The 10,829-nt window shown below is 39.4% G+C and overlaps 2 protein-coding genes across 2 annotated transcripts; one reads left to right on the forward strand and one right to left on the reverse strand.

Moving 5' to 3' along the window:
* The first annotated feature begins 1,836 nt into the window (after positions 1-1,836).
* On the forward strand, positions 1,837-6,058 carry LOC117793291 (probable cytochrome P450 28c1). The gene is made up of 5 exons (XM_034633578.1): positions 1,837-2,077; positions 2,714-3,059; positions 3,925-4,335; positions 4,402-4,528; positions 5,415-6,058. Exons 1-5 carry the CDS (start codon positions 1,890-1,892, stop codon positions 5,843-5,845), a joined length of 1,503 nt encoding a protein of 500 aa, XP_034489469.1. The 5' UTR covers positions 1,837-1,889; the 3' UTR covers positions 5,846-6,058.
* A 1,520-nt stretch (positions 6,059-7,578) lies between these two features.
* On the reverse strand, positions 7,579-10,608 carry LOC117785695 (bromodomain-containing protein DDB_G0280777; the record flags this gene model as incomplete). Its single annotated transcript, XM_034623884.1, has 6 exons — positions 7,579-7,593; positions 8,656-9,018; positions 9,100-9,393; positions 9,583-10,033; positions 10,151-10,271; positions 10,458-10,608. Coding segments are annotated over 6 exons (1,395 nt in total), but the record flags the coding sequence as incomplete, so codon positions are not given.
* Between the last annotated feature and the right edge of the window lie 221 nt (positions 10,609-10,829).

Below are 10,829 nucleotides of genomic sequence, written 5' to 3' on the forward strand. Positions count from 1 at the left end.
TTAATCTCTTGTTAATCAGTCGATTGCTTTGAAATTTTCAGAACTCAGAAAAGACGTAAAAAATCTAAGACTGCCAAAATATTTAATTTGTGTCTTCTTTTTTCTTGACGGGAAAGGAATTCTGAATTTGATCTTCAGATGGTAAATCGATTGCATTACGATATTTTTTCATGGTTGCTAATTGGGATAGTAATCGTATTTCATCTTCAGATGATAAATCGATTAAAATAACTATGATAATATTTGGTAAAAATTTGTTAAAATCAAGGCTGCAAACCGGTTCTGAACCGAACCTCGCTGAACCGGTTCGAGTCGGGTTTTTTAAGCAGCCTGAACCGGGTCATGAACCAAACCCTTGATGTTATTCACCCTGCGAGCCCGAACCTGAAGCGAACCACTTTCCTTATTAAAAGGTTCGGTTCGAAAAAAATATAATTACAAGCATTTTATGCTTTTCTAATATTACTTAAATATTTGAGACTTTGGTATTTTGTATTCTCTTGACAGAGATGTTCGAACTTCGATCTAGAGATGATATATGTATGTTCAGTGTACATTGTACACTCAAACTACACTCTTTCAGTCAACTATGACATTTTGTAATTTTCGGATTGTCTGTTCCATTCCATTGTATAACAAATCCCCATAAGCCACTCAACTGAGAGTCGACTATAAATAGCGGTTCCAAATGTAGACTCCCAATTGCCCCCGTCAGTTAAGGGTTCAATTGGTCACGCAGTGCGAACAATGTCAATGTTCAATGTCGTCGTTTGATGGAAGTGAAATGGGGATTATTCGTCTCGATCTTCGTGTTTGACCTTGTAAATAAATAGCTGCGAATAGCTTGAACTAAGCTGAATGCCACACTAATGGATTATTAAGTCAGCTCCCGTCTGTGTGAGTTGTGCGACCAAATGATGCCAGTCTGTGATTAAAATGATTAATCGATTGTTAAGAGCGGAACTAAATTGGTTCACGCTTAGCTGATTGAAACTTCAAAAGACAAACTTAATCGATTGTCGTGTTTCATTTCACAGTTGGGTTATGAAATCAAAGCAAGCGATTGTAAATATTTGCAAAAACAAAGCAAAACTATTAATAATCGATAACGAAAAGTTTGTCTGTAAATATTTACTTAGGTATCGATAGTTATTGTGCAGGTAGCAATTGGTAACGATTAATTCATTTAAAGTAGTGAAGGCCTATCGATAATTATCGACTATCGATGAATAATAGAAATAACCGATATCTTATAAATTAGACTTAAAAAAACAAAAATGATAGTAATGATTTTCATGTACGAAAAAAATGTATGTGCTATCGTTTACTATCGATAACTTCCGCTTGCTGATAAATGATATTAACTCTTACTTGCTTCAGTTACGTCTGAGATATTAACCAATCAGGGGTGCCACAGAAATCGAAACCAACCGAAAATCTATCAAAAATGTATGGAGATTTGAGATTAGTGATTCAATTGTCAATTATCGATAACTTTTAAATTGATGCTTTGTTTATTTTATGAGCTTTTTTAAATATAGTGTAAATGCTTTGAAACACATGTTCCATGACGTTCAAACATGTTGAGACATGTCAAGACACGTCAGAACCGCCCACTTAGCATCTAATTGAATAATAAAATCTGAGCTTACGACATGAAAGCTGTCGTGTGTTGCTTGTATTGCATAATACGAGTGCCTAGACTGTCGGACTACGCATCTGAGTTGTGGGTGGAGCAGGGAGAACTAACATAGACTCTGAACCCGCCGGTGGGAGGGGGTTGATAATGCCACTTAGGGGGGTGGCACTCAAATTGTCGGCAATTGAAACGATGTCGGGCTCAGTTGATGATCAACGTTTGCGAGTGATACCCAAACAAAGTTTTCAACATGTTTCAGTGGCTAGTGTTGACTCTCATCGGACTGATCTCCCTGGTATATATATTTCTCGTATGGAATTTCGGACATTGGAGGCGTCGCGGCATTCGGGAGCCGAAGGCGTTGCCGCTGCTCGGCTCCTTTCCGAACATCGTGTGGCCTCGTCAGCATTTTACAAACGATATGCGGGATATCTATATGTGAGTGAGCAAGCGCACTGGCAATGCCGGTTAATGTCATTTAAAATATTTCTACAATATATATACATATATATAATAATAATAATAACAATTGTTGTCGAACACATACGTTAAAACAACACGATTTTCACTTTCAATTTTGTTTTCTCTTTTCTGCTGTCATTGCTCAAGCAAAATACTTTTTGTCAAATGTGATTTTTAGTAGTTTTGTATACAGTTTATCAATAAAAGCGAAATATGTAACGCTCTTAGTCCAGAAAATAATAATTCTTCATAAGTTGTTAAGATCTTAAAAAGATACTAAAAAATAATAATTGTTCGGCTTATTTTGGTTAACTAAAATTATGTGCAGTTTTGACAGATATTAAATTAATTAAATTTAGTAAATTTGTTTTTTTTTTAAATAACAAATTTAGTTTTGTTATTTGCAAACACATTTTTATTTAAAGCTTGAACAAATGTGCTATTTTACGTTGTTACTGCTCAGACACTTTTGTGCTTTTGCTCAGCACAAAACACAAAGAAGACAACAAGATAAGTGTTTATTATCAGGTATCAGGATTTATTATCATAATATCAGGTTATCAGGATAACAAAAAAAAAGTAATCTAAGAATTATTTTGTTTGGCGTTTCAGGAAATATCGTGAGACAGACAGTTATGTGGGAACATTTCTGCTGCGAACTCCAAAGTTACTTTTGCTGGAGCCGAAGCTGATCAACGAAGTGTTCGTGTCGGCGTTTCGTCACTTTGAGAATAACGATGCATCGCGTATGATTGACACCAGAAAGGATAAGCTTGTCGCTTGCAATCCCTTTGTGCTCGATGGCGACGAGTGGCGTCGACAGCGTGGCATCTTCTCACCACTGTTGACCAGCGGGCGTATACGTAATGCCTATTGCAACATGCAACGCATCTGTGGCAAACTCTGCGATTACATTGAACGTATGTCGAGTAGCAATCAGCCCCAAAATGGCATGGACGTAAGTGCAAAGCTCATTGTAAAGCTCTTTAAAGCTTTTAGTGTTAAAAAAAAACCTTTTGAAAGAATATATTTAGAATTAGGGTCAAGGCGAACTTTTGGAAAAAATAGACAGTGGCGAAAAAAAAATTTAGTATACCAATTTTGATGCACAATCAAAATCGAGGCCAAATAATGCTAAAATTGTCATTCTGCAAGGAAATCGGTTAGGATTTGACTAAGTTATGACAGTTTGTAGTTTTAAAAAAAGTGCTAAGGGAAAAAGTATAGCAGACATGGAGAGAAATAACTTTGATGCAGATTAAAAAAAGAGTACAAATAATGATGAAAATGACATGCCGCAAGGAAATCGGTTAAGATTTATTTAAGTTATGACAATTTGAAGTTTGGGTATATGCGGCAAGGGCAGAAATGGACAGTGATCGAAAGTATGGAAAAAATAGACGGTGTTGAAAAAAAATGTTTAATGCAGGATCAAAATAGAGGCCAAATATTAGAAAAGTTGACATTCTGAGAGAAAATTGGTTAAGATGTAAAAAAGTTATGACAGTTTGAAATATAGACAGTGATTGAAAGTATGAAAAAAATCGACAGTAATAGAAAAAAATTGAATTTTACAATTTTTAATGCAGAATCAAATAAGAGTTGAGTTTTAAACTTTGCAAAAAATCGATTTAAATAACTCGATTGATTTTCAAAAAAATAATCGAGTTAAAGTAGCTAAGAATCACTTTCGCGAAAATCAAGTTTTCAATATGTTTACAACACAATTTAGAACTAAAGTTAGGTTTATTTTCAAATTTGCTGAAAGTTGAAGGCTCTGCAAACTAGGAAAGCTTTTTATTTGAATCTCGATCACTTTGCAGCTGGGATTGCGCTTTACCAGCGACAATCTCTTCGATTGCGTGTTGGGCATTGAAGCACGAAGCTTTACCGAGACGCCATTGCCAGTGGCGAAGCACAACAAGGAGATGTCGGAGGATAATCGGGGACTAGCCCTAGCGGGTGCTCTGAATGGTCTGTTTCCTCAACTGCCGCGTTGGCTGCGTCCCAAGGTCATACCCAAGTCCTACGATCAATTCTTTGGCCAATTGGTGCACGAGGCCTTTCGTTTGAGACGTGAGCAGCGACAGGAACGCAATGATTTCATCAATCATCTGCTGGACATGCAGCAGGAGCATCAACTGAGTGAATCGCAGCTTCTCTCACATGCCATGACCTTTATGTTCGATGGCCTGGACACCACATCCTCAACCATTGCCCACTGTCTGCTGTTGGTAGGACTTGTTTTACCTTTTCATGGTTCCCATTATTCAATTTTCTTATTTTATTTTATTTCTCAGCTGGCTCGCAATCCCGACTGCCAGCAGCAGTTGTGGCAAGAGCTTGACCAAGCCAGTTCCAGGGATCAATTGTTGCCTGACTTTGATGTCCTTAGTGAGTTGCCCTATTTAGGTGCTTGTTTGAATGGTAAGTGAAGGTACAACAACTCCTTTAAGTGAGCGTGTGACTCTCTTTGTCCTTCTCTCTCTTTCTCTCTCTCTCTCTCTCTCTCTCTCTCTCTCTGTATATTTCTCTCTCTCTCTCTCTCTGTCTCTCTCTCACTGTCTCTCTCTCTCTTACTCTATTTTGCTCTTTCTCTCTATCTCTCTCTCAATCACTGTCTCTCTCTCTCTCTCTCTCTCTCTTTATCAATTCTTCTTTGCTCCGCATCCGTTATCGTTTCTCATTTTTTTTTTCTTTATTTTTTCAACTGCAAAATATTTAAGCGTTAAACTTTTCTGTCTCTATTCCTTTGTCAAAATCCCTCTGTAGGTTTTTTTTTCTTTTGTGTCATTTCAATTGCTTTTGTCTCCTGCGTAAATGCTTCTTTTTTCTATTCTTCGTAAAATTTCTTCTGAATTTTTCATTTCCTCCATTCTGCCTCTTTCTCTGACTATTTTCTCCTATTTCTCTTATCTCCTCTCCTTCTTCTTCCTTCTTCTTCCTACACTTCCGATTGTATTCTCCCGCCACCCACCATTCTCCACACTTTTCTCAGCTTCTCTCTTATTTTTCCATGTTAGAATATGTTTCTCCACGCTTTTTTTTATCATTTTTTTTCTATTTTTTTCGTTCGTTTTCATACGCTCTTTATCCTTCTTCTTAATTTGTTTTCTCCTTCCATATTTTTCTTCCATCTCCCCGTCTAGCATTCTTTTTGTGTGCTCTTCTCTATTCCAACTCATCCCTTTTTTCTCTTTCATTAAATTTACAAACTTTTCACTTTTAGCATTTGCTCTTTGTGTCACCTTCTTAAACGTTTCACACGAACAATATCTAACAGTAGCATTTATTTCTTTACACATTCTTCCAGAGAGTCTTCGCATTTATCCAGCTGGAGGTTGGGCCTCCAAGACTTGCACCTCACCCTACACATTCCACGGCAGTCTTCACAGCAAAGCCTTGCAAATGTATCCGGGCGATAATGTGATGATACCAATATATGGACTGCACCATGATCCCAATTTTTATCCCGAACCGCAAGTGTTTAAGCCCGAACGCTTTCTCAATGGCGGCTTAAAGAGATACCAACAAATGGGCGTCTTTCTGGGCTTTGGCAATGGACCACGCCAATGTGTGGGCATCCGTTTGGGTCTAATCCAAACCAAGGCGGCAATAGCTGCGATTGTGAAGCGTTATGAGGTGCATGTGAATGGCCGTACACTCGAGGGCATTCAACTAGATCCGTTTATTTTTGTGGGCGCACACAAAGGCGGCATTTGGTTGGATTTCAAAAGAAGATGATGTAAATTTGGTAACTTATGCGAGTTCCGAATGTTTTTGCTAGAATTGCTAGACAAAAAAAAAATTTAATATATTTTAAAGAAAACATAATCAAAAAAAAAGAATTAGTTGAAAGAACTTGGAAATTTAAACAAGAAAATTATGCAGAGTACCAGAATTCCAATGAATGTAGATCAGATAAAAAAACGACTTAAGTCATGGATCAGTACAAAAAAAAAAAAAAAAAAAAACATAACGGAAGAGCTCTAAGGGCCGAAAGAGCCGCGAATTGAGAGTATTACTGAGCTGCTGAAATATTTGATAAAAATTCCAATTACATTTAATATTTTGGAAATATTTTTTTTTTATTTTATTGTTACAAGAAATGAAAACGGAAAATTTCATTTCTAATTAATTTTTCATAAATTTGGTATTTTTAGTACTAATTCTCAAAGTTCCTATGCTTTAAGTATAAGTAGAGGTAAGAGTGTGTACAAAAGCTGTTTTCTTTCTAAGAGTATGGCTATAAATATTTGAAGATTAAATTGCTATTTTTTGTTACATGCTTTTCAGTTTTCATTTCTAATTAATTTTTTCAGAAATTTTGTGTTTTTAGTACTAAAATTCCTAAGCTTTAGGTATAAGTAGAGGTAACAGTGTGCACAAAAGTGGTTTCTTTCTAAGAGTATGGCTGTAAATTTTTTAATATTAAATAAAAAAAATTTCTAAAACTATAAAAATTTTATTTAAATTGCAATTCCTTTTTTTCTAGGAATTTATTTTCTTATTATTAATCGCTTTTCCTATTTAAGTTTTCCAGTCCTATGTTTCTCATTAATTTATTATTATTCTTAATATTAATTGTCAAAATTCCTATTCGAGGTAAATGTGTTAACAAATAAACACTTGAAACAAAGGCGAAATCCCCGTCACATGTTGACATTGCTTCATTGGCAAATTGTGTGTACAATCAACGACTCATCGATGGGATTTCGGGTGTTGTCTATTGTTTGATTGTCTCCTCCGTCTCGTCAGCCCAGTTATGTCAACGATTAGGCAATTTGACCAGCTGAGACAGATGCGTTAACGTTGCAAGAGTCATCATTGAAAAATGGTCAACTGATGGACAGACCATTGATTGACCTTTGTCAAATTGATCTTTTGTTGTTGCTCACATTTATGTGTGTGTGTGTGGGGTTTTTCATTGATTTTCCATTGATTCATCACAGTGTCAATCAATGCAGCGCCTATTGACATTTTCTTTATTTCGTCTACTTCGTCTATTTTATGAGGGGACAACATATGATAACAAACAGCCAAATCGATTTAGCTTGACTAAAAACATACTTAAATTTACATATACAACTTTCACTTAGCCCATCTGTCGTTTTTTGGGCACGGCCTGTTGACCAAGTTGTCAGCGTTACACAGCAGCCAAAAACACACAAAAAAACAAAAACAAACCTTTTGAAGGTCACAGCATTTTGGGTTTTTTTTCTTATACATCTAATTTATTTTAAAAATTTTCGAAAATTTATTGCCATTTTTCCTGTGTCTTTTTACGACCTATAAAAGCTTGATGCGTTTTTAACAGCGTGCAAAACGCTGGCGTTTTTTTGTTGAAGATTTGCATGTCTAATTATTGAAAACGATATGTTTTGATATTGTAACGTATTGTATAATCGTGAGAAATCAAATCGAACGGTATTTTCGAAATATTTCAGCTCGGAAAATCCGATTTGTTGAATCCGAAATTATCGCATCACGTCCTGTAAAGTCATATAGGTCGTTATCTATCAAATAAGTAGTGCTCTCGATCCGAATTTGCATGAAGTAATTTTCAGTCGGGTAAAGTCGTGATTTCATCTTGATATATTCGATTTAATTAAAGTCTCTACTCTACTACTCTGAAGTCGTTTTTAATCTATATATTAAATATTTTTTTATTTTTAATCGCGTATTGTGTTTTCAGCTGGAGATATTCGATTAATTAGTTTGAAATTATGACAAGCAAGCGTAGCAACTCATTTAAAATCGGAAAAAATCGTGTTGAGTCGTGTCAAGTCGTGCACAGTTGTGTCCAGTCTTGTTTAGTCGTGTTGAGTTGTTCTATTAATCGCATAACAGTTATTTTTCTTCGTGTCGTATTCCATTAGTAATTTTTAGTATCATTGCTCCAGCGAGACACGCACAAACCTGCATGAACAGGCACAAACACGCATAAAGTATGACTATCGCAGAACTAGCGCTGCTTCGTGAGCTGTCGTGCCTGCTCGTGTCACGCCATTTGACTGCATAAACTGAATAAAGCGTCTTTTTTATGAATATTACAGTCTTTGAGCTACACACACACACACACACACACACACACACACACACACACGAGAGAAACAACAATTTATGTACATATATAAGTAGGTTTTATTAGGTAAGAAATCGTTTGTTTTTTTTTTTGTGATATATGATAAGAGTTTAAAAGTTGGTAATAAATTCATTGAATCGATTAAAAAATCGCAAAAAATAGCGCGCGCGTTTTTAACAGCGCACAAAACGCGTGCTGACCAAAAAAAAAAATATATATATAGAAGAAAAAAAAAGTTGGATTTCTGTTGAAGATGATGAAATGTTTTAACAACTAATCAGTGCTAGGATGACGCAGTGTTGCAAGCAATTGTTGCCACATTTGGTGTTGCCACTCAATGCCTGGTCGTGTCACGCACGAGGCGTGTGCGTGGACGTGCCGCCGTTGGTGGCAAGTAACCGCGTGTGGCAGCAACAGCAGCATGTTGCTGTTGTGGCAGTTGTGGCAGCTGTTGCTGTTGCTGTGGCACATATTCCTGCTCATCATCGTAGATCTTGACGGTTTGCACATGACTCTCTACGTTGTGCTCATCCTGTGTAACGACCTTGACGACATGATGTTGCCCCTTGGGTTGCACGTGACTCGTGCCGAGGATCTTGATGGTCTTCACACCAGCAGCATCGAGTGTTTCCAGCACTTTAAAGGTGCGCGCCGCATGCGGCTTCACAATTTGCACGGTGCGCACGCGGGAGCTGCCACGTTGTGGCACGGGTGAGGCGGCAGCAACGGCAACATTGACGGCCATTTGCATTTCGCGTGGCATAAACTTTTGCAGCGACTGTTGCGCCTGCAGACTCAATGTGGCGCGTGGCAATTGTTGATGTTGCAGCTGCTGTTGATGATGATGTTGCTGATGATGATGTTGCTGCTGATGATGATGTTGCTGCTGCTGATGATGTTGTTGCTGTCGCACCTGATGTTGCTGATGATGGTGATGATGCTCGTGATACTGCGTGGGCAATGCATTGCTGGCGTAAGACATTGCTGGCGCATAGAAACGTGGACGCTTCGATTGCTCACGATACATGGGTGCAACTTCGACAAATTGCTGCGGTTGCACGTGTTGCTGCTGCACGTGTGGTTGCTGTTGCTGAACATGTTGCTGCACATGCTGCTGCTGCTGTGGTTGACCATAACGTGCAAATGGCTGCACCGTATTCATATAACTGCTCAGCGTGTGTATGTGTGTGTGTTGTGTTGGTGGTGCAGGCAACGGAGTTGCAACTGCAACGGGAGCAGCAACTGGAGCTGCAACTGCAACGGGAGCAGCAACTGCTGCTGGTGTAGCCTGATAAACAGTTGCTGTTGCTGTTGTCGTTGTAGTTGCTGGCAGTTGCTGTTGCTTGGGCACGCCATAAACAATGTTGCTGCCTGGCAAAGCGGCAACATTTCGCTGCTGCTGTTGCTGCAACAGCAATTGCTGCTGCTGTAGCTGCAATTGCTGCTGTTGCTGCTGCTGTTTCAGCAATTTCGTTTGCGTTTGCAGGCTGTGCAGCTCAGCAATGGCTGCCTCAAAATTATCTGGCTTGCTAAACTCATAACCATCTGGCAGAGCGCCAGGATGATGGAGTTGTTGTTGTACCTGTTGCTGTTGTACCTGTTGTTGTTGTACCTGTTGCTGCTGCACCTGTTGCTGTTGTGCCTGATAAACAATAGCTTGTTGCTGTGGCTGCGTTTTGACTTCTTCATTGTAGCTGGGTGGCAAATAATCTGGTGCACGATAATCGGCAACTGTTGCTGGCTGTTGCACGCCAGCAACTGCTTGTGCTAGCGCCACGGGCAACTGATCGGGATTGGCATACTCATAGCCAGGTGGCAGATAGCCAGGTGCATGATAATCAGCAGCTGTTGTTGCTGTTGCTGTAATCGCTGTTGTTGCTGTTGCTGTGGAGTGTGACTGTGTTTGCAATTGCTGTTGCAAGGGCTGCAATTGTTGCTGCTGCTCTTGTGGCACGGGCTGCAATTGCTGCTGCACTTGTTGCTGCTGCACCTGTTGCTGCTGTACTTGTTGCTGCTGCACCTGTTGCTGCTGTACCTGTTGCTGCTGTACTTGTGGCACGTGCTGTTGTTGCTGTGGCTGTGCAACTACCTCCGGATTGGCAAACTCATAACCAGGTGGCAAATAACCAGGTGCTTGGTAGTTCGTTTGAGCCGAGCTGCTGGTGATGCTGTTGCTGCTGACAATGCTGTTGCTGCTGGCGATGCTGCTGCTGCTAGCGATGCTGCTGCTGCTGACAATGTTGCTGGCAGTGCTGCCGCTGTTGCTGCTGCTGGGTGGCAAATAGGCTGGTCCGCGATATACCTTTTGCTGCTGATGTTGCTGCTGTGGATAGCTAGCAATGGCAGCAGCTGTTGTTGTTGTTGTGGTGGGTGGCAGATAATCATTGCCTCTGTAGGCACGCTGTGGTTGCTGCTGCAGCTGTTGCTCATGGTGATGTTGATGTTGCTGCTGCTGCTGATGCAATTGCACATGTTGCTGCTGCTGCTGCAATTGCACATGTTGCTGCTGCTGATGCAATTGCACATGTTGCTGCTGTTGCGGCACCTGTTGCTGCTGCTGTGATACGCTGCTGCCAGTGGGTGGCAAATATCCAGGTGATTGATAATTATGTTGCTGCTGTGCGAATTGCTGTGGTGCAGTGG

Source organism: Drosophila innubila, chromosome X (assembly GCF_004354385.1).
Source record: "Drosophila innubila isolate TH190305 chromosome X, UK_Dinn_1.0, whole genome shotgun sequence".
Classification (NCBI taxonomy): Eukaryota; Metazoa; Arthropoda; class Insecta; order Diptera; family Drosophilidae; genus Drosophila; species Drosophila innubila.

Excerpts from the sequence above, each read along its gene's own strand:
- LOC117793291 (XM_034633578.1), top strand. The coding sequence starts at position 1,890 with ATGTTTCAGTGGCTAGTGTTGACTCTCATCGGACTGATCTCCCTGGTA. Across the intron at positions 3,060-3,924 it reads AGCCCCAAAATGGCATGGAC|CTGGGATTGCGCTTTACCAG; the intron begins GTAAGTGCAAAG and ends ATCACTTTGCAG. Across the intron at positions 4,529-5,414 it reads TTTAGGTGCTTGTTTGAATG|AGAGTCTTCGCATTTATCCA; the intron begins GTAAGTGAAGGT and ends ACATTCTTCCAG.